The following is a 19,698-nucleotide window of genomic DNA, read 5'->3' as shown; positions in this document are numbered from 1 at the left end:
ATCAGAAGACAGCAGAGTCAGAGGAGTTCGCTTTTACTATGAGCAAGGATATTTAGTTATCTCAACATTGTACCAGTGTATTACATCAGGGAGCTATAGAGGCAGATTCCTTGGATAGTTCCCCAGAAAACTAATTGGTTAGCCAATCTACCGTCTGGACAAGTGTCCCAGATCTACAGATTTCTGCTTATCCTGAATTTGAGCTTATCCTCATCGTGGTCCCCTGGGCATCTAGATGCAGGTGCAATCAACAGTGTTCATCAATTTCACAACTCTTCCTCTCTTCCCTGAAAGTGTCCGACAACTTGTTTATACATACCCAGTAACACTATGTAATCTACCTTCTCCAAGTCTGAGTCCACAGTTCATTCTAAGTCTCTTAGCAAGAGAGATTCACCCTAATCTTAACAGATGAGGTTATGGGATGCAATGCTCACTCAGTTCTTATATGCAGGAAATCAATTGTATATCAGGTTCCCATACATCTTAGGAGGAAGCTCCTATTCTTCTATGCATTGACTGGCAATTATTAGCAAGTAACTAAAGCCTTGACATTTTCCCTTTGTCAGAGTAGACGAACAGTTTATTTATTTCGTCCTTTCTCCCCATTTCTCTCCATGTATTCTCTTTACCACCACGGTACTGCATTAGGGATGACTGCTTTAGTGAGCGGAAATCAATCCTGGAATTAGGCATGGATTTTGCTTTTGCTTGTTACAAAACCAGGTTACACATGGAAATTAGTCATAAATTTTAGGTACAGGCAGCACTAATATAAATGCGACCCAGAAATTAAGTCATTACAGGGTGCTTATCTCACACAGACTTTCAGAGCACAAAGTACTTGTAACTTGAGGGTTCTCCATGAATGTGTTTTTCCTAGTGATGATTTGCTAAACATAAGTGTTGACCTAATCGAATGATAACAAAAATTATGCAGTAAATATTAATTCCACATTAATAGGTAAAAATTTCAATGTATGTAAGTGAAGTAATCATTAGTATTATGAATGAATAATATATTTGAGTCAAAATTTTATACATAATTTTTTGGAAAATGATTGGAAAGCTTATGTCACAAACAGTAGAAATATTTTCCTGGTGAACATGGGCCTATACAAATTCAGATGCTCTTTTGTGTCTGCTGAGATAACCCTGTTTACTAAGGGACACCTTGATAAGAGAGGAAACAGTTTCCTATAGGCTATAGGAGAAAAGGTTCCATGATAGAAACTAGCAGTTGCTCACACAGAGGGAATGGACATTTGAGTTAAAAGGGATTGTTAGGGCTGAGTGATGAGGGCAGATGTGTTAGTGATAAGAAACAAAGAATTTGCAGTTGCATTTGAGGTAGCTAGGAGGTCTTGAAAGGAGGCAGGCTCTGAGAATTAAGGTCAGTGTCAGTCTGCAGCTAGCTGGCTTTCCTGAGACCATATCCAGTCTTCCAGGAAGCATATGAGTGCTCTTGTTTTTTTTTTTTTAACAGATTCTTGTTTCCAATGCAGGTAGGTGAAACGATCCCTAAGGAAGCTTTTATCTGTTTCAACAGGTAAATTCCAGTATACCTTGTAGACAAGGTGTTAACCAACATCAACTAAGAACAACTATATATACTTGTTGGTATACATACTTTGGTATATATACTTTGGTATAGATCAAAAGAGACACCTGTGAGTTTGGAGGCCCATCACCATCCAGGAAACTAACAACCAGCAGACAGTCATAACTAGCAAAACAGGAGACAGGTGGACAGATGGGGTTCTTCAGCCATCGCTTATTGGGGAAGTGGTCCATGAACAGCACACAATCACTTCCCTGCTTGGGCCAGGGGAACATGCACCGTGCATATGAACTGAGAATTGGCTCAGAGTCTGGTAGCCCAGAGAACCAATAATCTCATAACAATTATCACAAGTTTTGTGCAGTTTGTGCGATGTCCCTATAAAAGCCCATAGATTATTCTTCTGTTTGGAAGCCCCCTCCGGACTCTTGGAGGTTTTCTCACCTTCCCTTAATTTATTAGATTTACTTGCTGTCTCTTAGTAAAGCTTGCACAGTGCTTTGCTTACTTGTAGATGAATATGCATATATCTTTTACTATCATGAGACAGAGAACATGGAGCTGCTGTCTCACACAAGTCTTTGGTGACGGTGAGTGTTTGGCACCCTGGTGTATCAGTCACACACAGCTGGGCCCTTCCACATTCATACTCACCCGTATACGCAGTGCGCAGCAGACACCAGCCATTCAGGGCTGACGAGAGACGCACCACAGAGCAGCCGGTCTGTGTAGCTGTCTCTGTAATACAGAGCCACAACCCAGGGCCACGCCCCTGCTTTTGCGTCACTTCCACCAACGATCTTCGGGTTGGCTTTGTGGCTCACCATTTTCTCTCCACACGCTATCAAAAAAATTGATGAAATGGTACATACCTTATTTTTAGGCAATTCATTTGGTCATGAAAATTGAAGCGATGAAAAATAACTTCAAATGACATAAAATTCTGTCTGGAATTTTAAATTGAAGGCTTAAAGTTGACAAATACTTACATTTATAGTTACAATGTAACAGAGTCAATAAATCTTGTGAACACCGTAGACTATAACAGAAAATAAGTTTGTTAGTTAAATAGACATTTAAACCTACATACCAGATATGAAATTCAGGAAAGCTAAAATCCACAGAAGAAAATGGCCAACTTGAATGTCAAATAGGACTGTGTTTGCATTTTTATCATTTACTCTTTATGTATTTTTAGGAAAACTACTTAGTATCAACATGATTATAATAGAACTCAATGTATTGTAATTTCATGGAGATTAGGTCAAAACTTTGCTCATGAATTAAGCATTATTAATATTTGATCTATTATAGCTATTGCCATTTTCTCACACTAACCTTGGATTTCATTATTATCTCAATCTTGGGGAATGTGTTTCAATACCTCTAGTGTTTATCTAAAACCACAGATAGCACTCAACCCTATGTTCAATGAGTTCCCTTGTAACCTGTGATATATCACAGTGATAAATTTGGCAGTTTTGGTTGTTAGGTGAGAGTAACAAAAGATGATTTTTTTCCTTTTCCACAATTCTATGAATAGAAATTAACATTTGTGATAAGCTTTAGATTACTAGCAATACCAGCACATGTCTTTTCTTCTTCTTATTGTTCAGAAACCCTTTAAAGATATACACTATTCCTTTAGTTTGGTGTCACTATTGATCAAAATATGGCTTGAATAAAAGCACTGAACACTTCAAGTAATTTTGAGAAATTAACATCTGAAAATTAATATGAAGAAAATGCATGCCTTGCTTATGTTACACCAAGAGATGGTTTATTCAAGACACAATAAGATTTGCTGGTGCTACCAAGATTGGCAAGGATTGAAACTAATGAACTGCTTATATATGGATTTACTCTTTAAAATATTTAGACTATGACTGGTCATTTGGTAACTGAAGTAATATAAATTAAGACTGTAAATGAGGAACAACTGATGAAAATCACCCTCAATATCATCAATTTCAGGGCTATTTAGTGATGATTCATTCTGTTAAATCATTCTGAAGGGGAATGATGAATGGATTGCAGGGTGTTTGTAAGAGAGTCAGGCATGGGCATGGGAACTATAAAACAACAAATAGGCACAAACTCCTGAAAAAGTATAGCCCATAGTTTTGAAATTTGTTTTTTCAAGAGCCAAAAATGTACATGTTTAAGAGGTGTTATACAATCCAACCAGCAGAGGTCATTGTTACACCAGAAATCACAATACTTTACATTTCTGCTGATACAAATACATTAAATACGTATTTGAATACATGTGCACACACCTAGAGCTAAATGTTTTACACTTCAAAATCTAACAGAATGAAGTGTGCATGTTGCTTAATGCTACAAGCTGCAAAATCACACAGTAATTATACAGCCAACGTATTATGAGATATCTCAGAAGAATTAAGGATTCTCATGATAGATGAAACCAGTACAAAGGCTGTACTTGGTGTTATAATCTCATGAATGAATTGGCTGTGCCTTGCTGTACATTCTTTCTGTAGCTTATTCCTTTCTGCAACAAACGTGGGATTTACTTTCCACAGTTTAGCACTATCTGATCATTTACTAGGAACAAATTTCTCCCATGCATTTGGAGTTTATTGATTACACTCGCTAGCTATGTGTAAAACCTGTTCTCCATTAACAGGTCGCAGCTTACTGATTACATTCCTTAGCTATGTGTGAGGCCTGTTTCCCACTATCAGGTCCTTATTCCCCTCTCCATTGCAATTACAGAGATCTGCCTTCCTGCAATTATCCTTATTGACAGGCATTTGGTCAGTTTTTAGGCCCAGGCCATCTAACACATTCCCAGATATCCAAGGACATGGAATTACTACAGGCCCAATGCTGTTGAGTCTTAGCTGTCTAGATGGATAGAAAAAATAAGCATGCCCTGGTTTTGCCTCAGTGGTGGGTGGAAAAGTAACAACTTAAACTATCCCCGCACTAAAAGATTCTCAAACTTCTTGTTGTATTAACTCAAGACTTCAGTTCAGAGATTTACTGCTCCCTCCTGTTTCCCCTGAGAAGATAAAGACAAAGGTAATCAGCCCATTTGCTCATCCTAAGGGAGAAGTAAACTTTCCTGATGGCCGGAGCTGTCACTGAGACTAGAGCTCTGGAAGGTTCCAGGTTTTGTTTCTTGTGCAAATCAAACTTAGACCCTCTCTTTGACCTACAGCCCTAAGCAACTGATGCTAAAATTTTCTCCTAGCAGTTTTAGTTTATTGCTCTGTGTGTAAATCTTATCTGGCACTGAGAAACTCAAGCCTCACTTGGTATTGTAAAAAGAATTACTGTTGCAAACACACACACACACACACACACACACACACACACACACACACACACACACACACACAGGTTTCCCCCAAGAACTGGGGAGAAACAAAGAAACAGAGACAGAAACAGAGAGAGGAACAGTGAAACAGAACAGCAAGAGAGAAAGAGAACAAAAGAAGAAAAAAGAACATGTAGAGGAGCATGTGTGAGTCAATTTCTTTTGCCCTCAGATTTTAGTTCCTTCGCTTATTTTTCAAAAACCTGAGAGAAAATTCTAAAAGTCAGACTTCTAAAGTTTTTGATAGCTTAAGTTCTCTTACTTTGGGAAAAAGATAAAAAATAAGTACAAAACAATGCTGTATGGTCAATCAAGACATCTCAATGTTTTAAGGACATGCACAATAGAGCTTATTTATAAGCACATGCACTTATATTCTATTTTAAAGTACAATTTCAATAGAAATATAAGAAAATGTATTTTATTAATAGTCAATGTGATTATATGTCTCTATGTGTAAAATGCTTCAAAAAAGTCCAGCTGTGTTTGAATGAAAAGTAGTTTATAGGATGCCTCATTAGATAGTTTCAAATTTACAAAAACATTTCTCACATCTACAGTACTTATCAATAAAAAGCCATATTCAAAATGGTTTCTAAGACATTTTTGGTGGTCTTGGAAACAGCAAAAAATGCTTAATTAATTTGTATCAAGCCCAGATGTGATAGTAGTTCATTATCAACTTAGCAAGAAGTTTCAATTCTTCTCTGGTAACTTCTTCCTTATTTTTCTTAGAAGCCTTAAAACAAGGATGCTGGCAAAAGTGACACTGAATGTAGTAATTGTTCAATAGATAAATAAAAGCAGAAATTAATTAACTAGGAGAATGAATAAATCAATGTCCCAATTTTGCAAGTTCAGTATAAAGTGGCCAATTAAGAAAATGATTGAGGCCATCTAGCTAATTGGATTTTTCCGGTGTAAAGAAAGGTAAAGAGTACATCTATATAGGGTCTTCTATAATGGGTGTAGGTGTAATAGTGGCATTAATATGAGTTAGTGCTGACACTTTTTCTGAATCATGCATGCAATTGTTTTGAATGGCTTTAAACTATTTCCTTTTTGCTTTCTTAGTAATAATGTGTGGAATTTCTAACCTGCTGGAATGTCGTAGATTTCAAAATGCTTTATAGAGAGGAAGTTGGGGAAGTTGTTTGGAAACTTTTGGATGGTTTGGTTCATTTCCAATGTGACTCAAGAAATAAGTCAACATTGATACAAAATATTAAACAACTATTGATGCTAAATATGGTCCTTACAAATTTGATTTACTGGTAGAGCTATGAGAGTTCACGTTTGCATGAATTATAGAATCACAGGATGTTATTTTTGACATCAAGTCTCTTAGAACAAAATAGAGTGGTAATAGGATGTTAACTCAGAGTATAATTTTGATGTCTCCTTGGAGTAACTTCTCATCCACAGTTTGTCTATAGTGAAATTACAAAAGTCAGAGGCCAATTTCAGATAAAAATTGCCACTAGTGCCTAAATAGGACAAATTGCATAATTTACTCATGATATGCTTTTGAATAGAGAAAGGGTGTGGCTTTACAACACCCTACAAAAGGCTGAAGGGATAAACCTAACTTAAAATAGAAAAAAAAACAAAACAAAAAAACATAAAGAGAGACATAATAGAGGCCTAATTATTTTTAAATGATATTCATATTTATATGCTAAGAAAATTATTAATATTTGATGTTCATCTAACCCTTTGTCTTCTTATTGTTGTCTGAGGAGCATTGATCCTACTCATTCTAGGACTTACAATTTCTTTTTATGGGATTTAGGGATTTAGAATATGAGAATAAGAACAGTATTAAGGTATATCATCTCCCTTTCTATATGCCAGAACTTTAGTTACTTACATTTCATTAGACTGTTTTATAAACATGAGGATCAGACTATCCTATCAGAAAAGATTAGATGGTACTCGGCATTAAACAAACAAATGAAATTGCACAGTTGTGTACGTGTTCAGTACATGATACCATGGACATTTTATTGCCTTCAAAATATTTTCCATCTAATCCTGTGTATCAAATGAGAATAAAACATTAGTACCCACCTGGGGGTGACTGTTAAGGTGCCATTAGGGGCTCTGTTTAAAGTCACAAATGGTCCCTCTCCAGTAGATAATGTTGGCATTGATGAGTTTGCACTCCTAAGGGAGGAAAAAATGGCAGAAGATAAAATACCAAGAAAAACATATTACATTTTAAAACATTGAATGATGCTTATCTAGAAATAATTTAATGACCTTGGGGGAATGGAGGGTGGAGAAATTGGCTGGGATGTGTTAATGAGAAAATAATCCATTTTCTGTACATCTTATATTCAGTATATTATATATATATATTAAAACATTAGCAGAATTATTATAAGGACATAAAATGTAGCCAATTTTTGAGAAATGCCTTTGACATGTGTTTGCTTGGCCTACATTTCTCTTGAGGATCTGATTCCTTTTTTTCTTTTTCTTATAAATTTTATTTAAATTAGAAACAATCTTATTTTACATATCAATCCCAGTTCCCTCTCCCACATGTCTTCCCATCCCTCCAACTCCCCCATCCCATTCCCCCCATCCACTCCCCAGGGAGGGTGAGGCCTTCCATGAGGGATCAACAAAGTCTTTCAAGTCATCTGAGGTAGGGCCTAGACCCTGCTCCTCCCCCATGTATCTAGGCTAAGAGATTATCCCTCCATGGGGAATGTGCTCCTTAAGTTCATTTGAGCACTAAGGATACAAGGATGTCAATAGTTCAATGGGTCAATTCATACTAAAGTTTGAATAAGATAAAAATAAGAATAGCATTCATGATTTAAGCCCTTATTTCCAATGTGTATAACTCATATTTCAGAAAATCAAACCACCTAAGATCTATGTACTGAAATAAGATTTTCAGAGTTGAGTTTTCAAATAGAGCTATCTGTCTGTCTGCCTGCCTATCTATCTTGCTTCTGATATTTCATTAAATTTAAGGTCCAAGCAGTCCTAATTCAAAGACAGAAGCCATGTGGTTTGTCTGAGGACCTCTGCAGCCTAGATCTGCAGTTGCCAACTTGTGAGCCATCACAGGGTGGCAAGAGATCCTACCATGTAAAAAGGCATCCAGTTCTCCACGCTGAATTGTAGTATCTTCATCATCTACTGTGTGTCTTAGTGATAATTTCTGTTAATTATCCGTACTTGTACCTTACATTTTAGCTAGAGAATCATTCAAGATCATAATCTTAAGACAAAACTATGCCTTTAAATTTGAGAGTGAGTGGGAAAGACAAGGAAAGAAGGAAAGAGAGGGTTAAAAATGATGTAATGTACATATGGAAAATCCATAACTGTTAACAACAATCATTTGATTATAAACATCCTGATTTTGCTTTATTTATGGCTGTCAGAAGACAATGTAGTTCCTGTCTCTTGAAATAACTTGTTAGGTCTGCTGCTGCCTCTTCAGAATGTTCAGTGTCTTCTGTGGACTGTAGCAATGAGTAAAAGTGTGTTTAAGTAAACAGAACACTCACAATCCACATAATCAGTAAAAAAAAATGTTTATACAGTAACACCCCTGTCTTCAAATGCATTCAATAGGCTGAACATTTATTTGGTATCTTCCAGCCACTACAGAGGAAGTTGGGAAAATGGTAGCTCTCCCTAATGTCACAGAATTTGGTATGTTGTACTTTCATTTGAAAAGCAAACAAATTTGACAGAAGAACACAAAGCCATTCATACTCCTTTAATAAAATCCCAAATGGGTTTAGCAAAACAAAGAGAAGTCTTGATAGTTTTCTTTTGGAGATTAAACTGTCTCCTACTATCATGTGAGCAGAAGAATTATTTACTATATGCACTTATATTTGTTGCAGCTTAGAAAAAAGGAAGATATGGAAGTTCTAGCCCTAAAAATTTACCAATATTATTTTACTTAAGTAGCTATACACATATGTATTTGTTGCAGCTTAGAAAAAATGGCAGAAGTGGATGATCTAATCTTAAAAGTTTTACCAGTGTAAACTAGTTCCAGGTGAAGACTGACACATTCATGTGAGAGAGAATGTAGATCAAGAGCTCTGGATTTAATCAGCATGTAGTTTCTGGGAGAAGTCAGCACACCAACTTAAAATACCAAAGAATAGATAATGGAGTATTGTCTCTGAATTTGCCAAATGCTAATGGACTAGACATTGTTGATATACTAATTGCCTGCATATGTTGTATACAGCTGTTATACATACTGTATATAGTTTTCTTATAGTAGTTATAGTTATTTTAATGTCTAGACAAAAAAGGGGGATGTATGTATGTACAAATAAAGCCTGTCTGAAGATCAGAGGGTGGAGCTTGCCACTAGCTAACCATAGAGATCAGGATGTCTGTACAGAAAGACAGGAAGTGAGATGACTGGGCAGAGAAAGGATATAAACAGGAAGACACAGGAACTTGCTTTCCTTTCCACTAGGAAGCTAATGAGGCAAAGGTGGCTTTGATTTGCTCCTTCTTCTGTCTGACCTCTCAGCATTTTCCTCCATAAAAACAAAAAGCAAAACAAAACAAAAAAAATGAGGCCTCCTGAATGAGAAGAGGCTTTATTTGTTCATGTTGGCTGCAGGCTTCAGACAACCGGAACTGATTAGTTCACTTCTCTGCTGTTGATAATTACTCTCTAATCTTCCTGTAGACAGCGTTCTTCCTGTGTTTACTCCTGTTGCAGTTTCTCATTCTGCTCAAGCTCGGACACCCCTGAGCATTCTTTCAAGTGGTTTTCCAGGTCTCCTATTTTATAGCAGATATTCCCACAGTGCCTTTTCAACACCAGGAAATATATTAAAACTGTGAACCACCCAGATCCACTTTAGAGTTACTGGATCAGAAAGTTGGTGTGAGGCCCAGCCCACTGCTGTAACAAACTTCTCAATGATTCTAATGTCTGCTACAGAAAGGAAGAAGGTCAAGCTGAAATATGACTGCTGTTTATTATAGTACAAGTTTATGCATTTTTGCTTCTATCATGATTTCTAGCTATTAGAATGTGTTTTCATACAAAAAATGGAGAATTCCATAAGTACATCTATATTAAAATGTATTGCTGGCATGTGGATTTTAGACAACTCAATTTCACTGCTCCATCCCCATTCTGTTGATATTTCTTAAAGGTATGTCCTGAAGGGACTTATCAATATCTGTGGAAATTTAAATAAAAGTAGTAAATATTAAATTACAATTTTTATAAATATTTTCACCTACTGTATTTATTAGATATCTACTGTTGGTGATAGAGGGTGGGACTGTATTTAATGACTTTACCACATCTAGTCTAAATGAAATGAAGGCTAGAGCATGAATTTAAAGATTATTGCACACATATTTTTCTCTTAGGATCTTCAAAACAATATGACATGGTGATGTTGGGGCTGACCTGAGAAGATATGGAGATATGTATTCATATGAAAAAAGACACATATTATATTATTCTCTTCTGTGTGATTCAGATGAAAATGAGACAATGGGACAGACTGCATTTAATCATGAAGCTATATTGACAGAGTCTTGCTATGTGTCCCAGACTTATATTAGTCTCATTATACATCCACAGCTAACTTTGGCCTTTCCAAACTCCTGTTCAGTCTTGAGTGCTAGAAGTGCAGCGTCATTCACCTCTGGTTTGGTAGAAAACAATGTACCTTTTCCACAATAATCTATAAAATGTCTACTTACATTCATTTTCCTGGTTAGTACTGACGTGAGAAATCTAAATATATTCTTATCCTCTATAGAGTTCATAAGCTCATATCAATATTTCCACGTATAAAAACTAAATATTATATTTGGGGAATTAATTAGAAGCAGACAGCATGCATTTAAAATCCTTCCAACTTAAAATTGTCCTTCCTTCACTGACATAATTTATTTAAGTTAGATTCACAATAAACAGGATATGAAGCAACAGAAGTATAAGAGAAACTATTAATAAGTGACAAAATAATAAAAAAATACATGGGAAATAATATATTAGCAACTATATGTGATGTTATTATAATGAGTCTTTTTCTGTCTCTCCAGCCAGCTCCCAAATAATGACAGAGACCTATTATTTATTATAAAAACTGTGCTTGAGCTTAGGCTTGTTCCTAACTAGCTCACATAATTTAAAGTAACCCATTTCTATTAATCTACATTTTACCTTGTGGCTTTTTACCTTTCTTTCATTCTATATGTCTGACCCCCACCATGTCTCCTTGGTGTCTCTTCTAGGCCTCTATTATTTCCTCCTACTTGCTCTGTCTGCCTGGACATCAGGCCTATATCTCCTGTCTAGCTATTGGCTCTTTATTAAACCAATCTCAATAACATGTTTTCACACAGTACACAACTATCCAACAACATTATTTTTGAAAACAATCCTTATAATTGATACAAATTGAATCAAGATGATTAAAACAAATAAAAATTTTGTGATAGTCTCCAGACCTACAGATTTTGATAACTCCAGAGCACATTACTTATTTTATTAATTTTTTATTTAGATTAAAACAATCATATTTTACATACCAATCCCAGTTCCTTCTCCCTCCTGTCATCCCATTACCCACCACCATTTCCCCACCCCACTCTCCATCCACTCCTCAGAGAGGTTTAGGTCTCCCATGAGGGATCATCAAAGTCTGTCACATCATTTGGGGCAGGACTGAAACCCTCCCCGGTGTATCCAGGCTGATAGAGTATTCCCCCCACAGAGAATGGGCACAGTCCATTTCTACAACTGTCTGAAACGACTAGAGATTTAGTATCATAGAGAACACCTTATATAGCTTTACCTTGTTTACATATTAGTGTCTCCTAGCAACCTATTTCCAAACCATTATTATCATTTTTATAGCTTACAAACCCATAAATAGGGCTATCCTGACCAGGAAAACTCTATTCTATGTGAGAAGAGAAGCATATACATGCAAATATTATTACTTTTTAGGTCATAGATGGAGTATAAGAATATAAAAGAATTCTGGGGAGAGAAAAAGGGCTGTCCCTAGGCTGCTTGGATGGCATTCAGTGTTCAGCCACTCTTCTCAATCCCTGCTTAGGTTGCCTCTCCTTTGTCTTGCTACTCAGACTGCATTTACTGAGATAAGGATTCCTCCCTGCAGCAAGAGCTTAGGTAGAGATGTTTTAAGCCTTTAGACACACTAAAGCTGAAGGAATAATAATGCATGCTGCAAATACTACAGCCAGGCACTGTAGCTCATTTCATACCCCAAAAGATTAAGCAATGAATAGAGCCAGGTGGGATTAAGCTAAAAGGCTTTTGGAAAAGGAACATCTTTCTTTTCAGATCGGAGGGAAAGAAGGGGATTGAGTTGGCAGGATAGAGTTCAGGACTTTTATAGACTAGGTGATGGTGGCTGGAAGAGAGTCCGAGACAAAGTATTGTACTCTAACTTTCTCAGAAGTGGGCAGGTATGTAACACTGTGTCTGAACTGGACAGATTTCAACTGCAAATCTCATTCAGTCACTACATTTATAGCAACATACCTAACATTCTCCTAGAGAAACTTTTAATAAACAGGTAAATTACACAAATTTTAGATTTTTCTGACCTAAGCTCTTTAAAGTTTGTGACATTGCATAGAAGTAAAGAAATGTCAGTAGCAGAGTTTTCTTGACCTAATCAATCCCTCCTCTGTGCATGGTACCATAATCAAAGCAAAAGAGAAATCATTGGGTCAATCTTGTCACTGTGGTCTATTATCTTACAGAAGTAGCAAGGTTTTGAAAACAAACTGCTGGCACTTCAGCCAAAAAGGAGGCTGAGAGATGAGGTTTTAGGAGCTTGTCAAGAAGGCAGGAACTTTGTGGATGCTATCTTGAGTATGGTATACAGCATGCTGTCCAGTAACTTTATTTTCCCAGATATTACTGCTTTTATTTTAATCCATTATATTTATTGGGTGTGTTGATACATGTGTGTGTGTATGTGTGTGTGTGTGTGTGTGTGTGTGTGTGCGCACGCGCGTGTGTGTATGTGTTCACAGTTGAAGTAAGTTAAGGCTTTCCCTACATACTTGAATATTCTCAAGACAGTGGTAGAAATTACAAATGGGTACCAGAATACAGTCTATCAACATATTAAGCCAGTATAAATGCCAATTTTAGTTTCAGGTTTCAGTACTTCATGCCAAATTGTTGAAATAAATTAAATGTGTGTTTTTGTGAGATCTTTCATTTTATTTTTGAGATCATAATATAATGAAAACATTTCTCCCTTCCCTTTTCTCCAATTAATTACGGTAACTTTATTTTAAAAACAAAGCTCATCCCTCTACCTGAGTATTTGCCAACAGCTTGCAGTAGAAGAACATGATGCAAGTTTATTGATAATCTAGATTTTAGAATTGAGGATAGGTTTAATAAGTCTGGTATGTAAGGTAGAGAGATATTGCATGGGAGTCTTAGGGTTAACTACTCCTCCAGGAACTCCTAATCAGGAAACAAATCATTAGCCCAATTACTCACTAATTTTCCTTAAATATTAGTAATTAATTATAATGATTTGCAAAGCAAATCTCATGGGCATGGGTTGGGCTGTAACAATGTGGGTCTAGAAAACATGATTGGAAACTCACTGTTATTTTAGCATTGCTTTTGCCACAGTGTAAAAAATTTTCTTTACTTTGATAAAAAATACGAAAAAGTTATTCAAAGTACTTTTTACTTATGCATTCTATAAATGGAAAGGAATTAAAGTGTTTAATATAAAGGAATAAAGTCTGAAGAAATCTGCCTCATGTTATTTTCTTGGATCTGTGGGGAATTGAAGCTCATACCCAAACTGCATAAATAACCCTGAGACTACAATGCCTGCTTAATAAATTAGATCCTAGATAATTTCCCACTGTACCAAACACATCATTTAAACTCACCAAAGTTTCTTTCCACTTCCTGATGCCACTTTAGATAATGCTCGCTAATGCTGTAGTGCTGCTGTCCCAGTTATTAAAGCACTATAGAGACTAATAAGTAAACATAGGGTCAAAGATTAACATCTTTGCTCGAATTACCTGCACCATTTTGGAAGAAAGCAAGTACCTGGCCCTTCTAGAAAAATATTGTATCTAAGACAATGGACTGCATCACTTATTCTTTTTTATATATGCTGAAAAACCCTACCTTTTGGTCTCCATGTTTTGCAGCAAGAGCTATGATCCATAGGAAATGAGGTCAATGAACCAGACAGTAAAATCTGGCTGGGGATGAGATATCAAGCAAATAAAGTCTCTCGCATATACACATCACAGAAAGATAGAGACAGAGGGAGAGACAGACAGACAGACAGACAGACACACACACACACACACACACACACACAGAGAGAGAGAGAGAGAGAGAGAGAGAGAGAGAGAGAGAGAGAGATTACATGTTAACAATAGTAATAAAGGAGCATGGTATACACACTTACCCTAGTTCCAGGAGATGACAAACTTCATTTGAAATTTGTGTAGTCCAGTTCTCAGCACAAGCTACATGCCAGACGCTGTTTATTTTGAACTGTACCAAACCACTGTTGTTCGTTGTGCCATTGAGAAAACGTACTAAAAATTCAGAGCATAGGATTGGGTTACATGAAACCAGGAGTGGGGGCCATGTGGGGACATTAGTCAAAAGGAAAAATTTCATCTAGACAGGAGGAAGAAAGTTTTTTTGGGGCCCAGTGTACAGTAAAGATATGCTAACCATATACTTTTAAATAGATACAAAAGCATCTTAGGTGCTTTATAGAATAATTAGTTAATTTTACTTATTCCCCATTGTACACATAGAACACAATGTCACTTTGTATCCTATAGTTATAACATCATTCTTGAAATATAAATAAGTACATAGAGATACACTGAGGATATTGCATTATATATAGGGTCATCTTAATTAAGTTCTTAGAGGAATGTCGGCCTTAGCTAAACTGTGCTCATTCTTAACAGTTAGATCTTAGTAATTGATTGTAGTTTTTTCTGGAGTATCTTGGAAGATAGAAATTGAGAAATAGAAATTTAGTTGACACAATTTTGTCTTTTTCTATGACTATAAAATAAAAAAGTAGAAACACTCAAGTTTATTTCTAGCAAATGAGCAAAATGAATCTGTATGCTTTGTTATTTCAGTAACTTAAAGTTATTTATGACAAGAATTGCTTATAAACGTAGTCACTAAAAATGAATGAAAACTGAAATTCAGGAAAAATCTCAGCTGGTATTTTTTCCCTTCATGTATTGCATTTTCATTTACCGTGTTTGCTCTTTGATTTCCACCATCCTCTTACTATCTGACAAACATTCTGCAAAGAATGTTATGGTCATTATACCCAGAAAGGAATTGAACATAACCTAGTTATCAAGCAAAACAATCCTTTGCAATGGCGGTCTGATCTATAAACGCCGTTTTGTTTTTGGTTTTACTTTATTCTTGCTAAAAGAGTTTAGTATTGAGTTAAACAGAGTGAGATCCAAAAAATATCCTTAGCTTTTGTGAGGTATATGATCTTTGACAGATACATAACTTCCCCAAACCTTAGTTGCTTCAGAACTATATCTAATACATTTTTCATGTGGGACTCTTTTTTTTTATATTGCAATACACATAATATGTGTAACCATTTTTTAGAAATTAAGCAATGTAAAATAAAATAACATATTGCTCATATCATCATTGCAATCTGAACTGGGGAGTTGGCCTGAAACCAATCAAAGCAGAAGAAATAAAAGACACTTAAGAGCTAAAAGTTGTAAAGTACCAAATCCAGAGAATTCATTTAAAACATGCATTTGGGTATTACTCCTGAAGGCAATAAACATAAAGAGTACTAAGGTGCCTGGTTTGTGTTATTTTCTGTCTTTGATATGGCCTAGTCTTACCCTTATTGCACATCGCCAAGTTTAACAAGTAATATGCACAAACTAGAAACCTATATGTTAGTTTTTCTGCGAAGCAAGATGATCTAGCTGTGCTCATATCAGGAGGGGGACTCACATTCCTCAACACTTGAAATGAATCTGTATGTAACCTTCATGTTTGGAAAATCCACAAACAAAGCTAAAGTAACACAAGTATTTTAATGAAAATAAGACATACCACAATGTTCTTCATCAGAGCCGTCAGTACAGTGTGTGTGTCCATCACAGAGATTCCCCACTGGAATGCACTTTCCATCCTTACACTGAAATTCCCCATCCTGGCATGGTTCTGTTGCACAGGGTAAGGAGATCACAGATAAAAGGTTGCTGTGTATGCATTTCATTTATGTACCTTTTGACATCAGGCCTTTGCTTTAGCACGTGGTGGAAGAAGTTTCAATGTTGAAATACTACAAACTTTCTTACCCAGAATGTCTCAGTGACAGCACTAAAGGTATACATACCTTGATCATCTGTTTTTGCAAAAGTACTTTGTGGAGCCGGGCGGTGGTGGCACACGCCTTTAGTCCCAGCACTCAGGAGGCAGAGGCAGGCGGATTTCTGTGAGTTCGAGGCCAGGCTGGACCGACAGCCTCCAAAACAATACAGAGAAACCCTGTCTCGTAAAACCAAAAAAAAAAAAATTAAAAAAGTGCTTTGTGGATAGGTCTAAAAGTTAGCTGAGACTGATCTTAAAATGAGTTGACCAGAGAGAGTTCAAACATGGCTGGGAGAGACTTCCCTCAAAAAGTTTTATTATCATGTCTTAAAAGATGAGTTTTATGTTGTGATTTCAGGAGGAGCTCTATTTAGGACACATATAATGTAGATCTTCTGAGCATGAACTACTGTATATGAATATACTTAATACCTCATGCTCTGTGGTACAGTGATTCCCAAAGAAGAAACAAAAGCCCTTAATAACAAAAAGCAGAGAGACCTCTACTTAAAAACAACTATCAAATATAAATCACTATCATGATTGTATCATTATACTAAGCTTGGATTGATTCCACAAAGTCTCAACTTAAAATAAAAGGATACCAGAAACAAACTAATGATATTGCATGGAAATTTTGTTTTAAAAAGTCACTCAATATCAGATGTAAAGCAAAGGATAACCAGACTACAATCCACAGCTCTAGAGAAGCTAGGTAACAAGGAGGACCCTAAGAGGGACACGTGGATCACCCTGTGAAGAGAAATTAGATGGTAATTACAGGGCAAACTGGGAGCAAGGGGGTAGTTAGGGAGAGGGGAGGGAGGGAGGAGAAAAGGATGGAATGAGATGGCCTAGGCAGGGAGGGATGCAGTGGAAGAACAATGAAAAATGTATCTTAACAGAGTCACTATGGAGTTAGCGAGAAACGTGGTGCTAGGGTAACTCCCAAGAATCCACATGGAGGACTCCAAATAAGACTCCTAGCAATAGTAGAGAGGATGCCTGAAATGGCCTTCCCCTGTAATCAGATTGATGAATACTCCAACTCTCATCACAGAGCCATCATCCAGTAATTGATGGAACCAGATGCAGAGATCCACAGCAAAGAACCAGGCTGAGCTCCAGGAATCCAGGCCAAGAGAGTAACATATGAGCAAGGGAAGTCAAGATCATGATGGAGAAATCTACAGAGACAACTGAACCAAGCTAGTGGAAACTCATGGAATCTAGACCTACAACTGTAGAGACTCCAGGGGACAGGATGAGACCCTCCATATGTTGTAGATAGTTGTGAAGCTTAGAGTATCTGAGGGGCTTCTGGAAGTAGGACCAGGATACAAACCTGGTACATGAGTTAGCTTGTTGGAGCCCATTCCCTATTGTTGAGTACAATGCTCTGTCTTAATGTATGGAGGACGGGCCGGACCTCCCAACATTGTACTAGACTATGCTGACTCCTCATGGGAACCCTTACCTTTGAGGAGGAGTGAGCAAGGGGAGGTGAAGGAGGGTGGGGAGAGGCATGGGAGGGAGAACTATGTATTTATATAGTATGTGCACAAACAGAGATATGATACAGTGTCATTGATTAGAAACACATATAAAACAAAGGTAAGTATTGACCTTTTGGCAAAGATAATAAAAAGTATAGATAACAAGTTTATCCTGTATTTCCTCTGAAAACAGTTGCTCTGTATTTGTTGTCTGAACAGTATTTGATGGGGAGGAGTTCTATTTTTATTGATTTTTTTCATACATATATTTGACAATTTCATATACGTACGAAGCTCCAACATCTCTACTCTTCTTTCTATCTTTAGTCTCTCTCCTGACAAGGTTTTTTTTTCTCATAGTCTTAGTTGGCTACTCCCATATTGTTTGTACTGCTGTTGTGCCAGGTTGCATGTCTTACAGACCAGTTATTATTTAGTTCTCAGGGTTTATTTATAATGGCCAAAGGTAATAATCCTTGAAAGGAATCATTTTAACTGTGAACCTAGCTTTCAGACTCAACTCTGAGACCAATATTAAATATTACTTGATGGGGGAAGGCCTTCTGTGTTTATATCTCTCTTTGGTTAATGAATAAAGCACTGTTGGCCAATAGGGAAGTAAGCTAGGTGGGACTAGGAGTGGAGGAGGATTCTGGGAAATAGAGGCAGAGTCAGTCACGATGTAGGATGCGGGAGAAGTTAAGAGGTCCTAACCCTTTCTCCGGTAAGAGATTACTTGGAAATACTTAGATTAGCAGTTATGGGCTAATAATTAAGTCAGAGCTAGCTGATAAGAAATCAAAGCAAATGGCCAATAGCTTAATAATTAATAGAGTGTCCTGTGTGTTATTTGGGGACTGAGACAGCAGCAGGACCCAAGCGGCTGGTGGGAAGACTAAATGTTACAATGAGATTTTTAAATTAATTCATCAACAGTTTCATACATTATGTTTAATTATATTCACTAACTTTCCTATGTTTGATATACTCTTTTGCCCTTCCCACCCAACTTGCTGTCATTTATTTTTTATATCCTTTGTGTCCTTCAAAACCAATTTGTGCACATAAATTAATCTTTCTGAGACTCGATTGTTTGTTTATTGAGTGGCAGTTACTTTCACTTATGAGAATAAATAAATAACACACTTGGCTTACCAATATGTGTACACTAACTGTTCAATAAATGTTACTCACAGTGAAAATAGGAACATTATTTTAAGTCCAATTTAGAAAACTTGTGGCAGAGTCTTAGAGCAGGAAAAGTAGCTGAAACTGGCTTAATATCTCCCCTTTTTGTACCTAAGTCAGAAAAGCTGATGTTTTAGTAGGCAGTGGTTATTGCAGCTTCATCACTGGTCACAGCACCGAGAATGTGACTGCACATACTTATCCTTAAATACCCCCAAAGTCTCAAAAAATATCCTAGAATGAAAGACATGGGGTTGTAACAAAGTCCATGAAATACTATCTTCCTGAGTAACATGGCTGCAGCACTCACAAGCTCATAGCACCCATGATCCCTTGCACAAGATCTACATAAGAACAAATGAGTCAACACTCTAGCATGGATGGTAGAGTCTGTTATGACTCATTATCATTGGACAGAGGAGTCACCCATGAGCCACTATCCATGCTTCCTACCTCCAATGCTATTGGAGGTTGATGGCTACTAAAGGAGGGAGAACCATTTTTTGGGGGGGAATGTGGTCCCTAGAAGATTTCCCATGATCCAGTGGATGGCCATACAGTCATGTGGATATGGGTAATCTTAACTGTACTGAGAAGGATTAAACCAAATGAATAACTATAATTGCAGCAAAGGATAAGGACCTGAGTTTGAGCCGAGGGACTCACTCACTTGGTGGAAGAAGATAGCTGACTCCCCAAAATTGTTCTCTCTCCT

General features: G+C 36.8%; 1 protein-coding gene across 3 annotated transcripts in view; it reads right to left on the bottom strand.

Moving 5' to 3' along the window:
• Window positions 1–19,698, bottom strand: part of Tmprss15 (transmembrane serine protease 15) — a 103,892-nt gene that overhangs the window by 12,837 nt on the left and 71,357 nt on the right. For all 3 annotated transcript variants that reach the window (XM_040750556.1, XM_040750557.1, XM_040750558.1), the window contains 5 exons: window positions 16,039–16,149; window positions 14,372–14,504; window positions 6,978–7,073; window positions 2,551–2,600; window positions 2,216–2,402 (listed from right to left, as the gene is read on the bottom strand). In XM_040750556.1, coding sequence (XP_040606490.1) covers window positions 2,216–2,402; window positions 2,551–2,600; window positions 6,978–7,073; window positions 14,372–14,504; window positions 16,039–16,149 — 577 coding nt within the window. The remainder of the gene's footprint in view (window positions 1–2,215; window positions 2,403–2,550; window positions 2,601–6,977; window positions 7,074–14,371; window positions 14,505–16,038; window positions 16,150–19,698) is intronic.

This window comes from Mesocricetus auratus, unplaced genomic scaffold (genome assembly GCF_017639785.1).
Source record: "Mesocricetus auratus isolate SY011 unplaced genomic scaffold, BCM_Maur_2.0 Super-Scaffold_100008, whole genome shotgun sequence".
In the NCBI taxonomy this organism is placed as follows: Eukaryota; Metazoa; Chordata; class Mammalia; order Rodentia; family Cricetidae; genus Mesocricetus; species Mesocricetus auratus.
The sequence above is the reverse complement of the archived record's forward strand: the minus strand, read 5'-3'. Positions and strand labels throughout refer to the sequence as shown.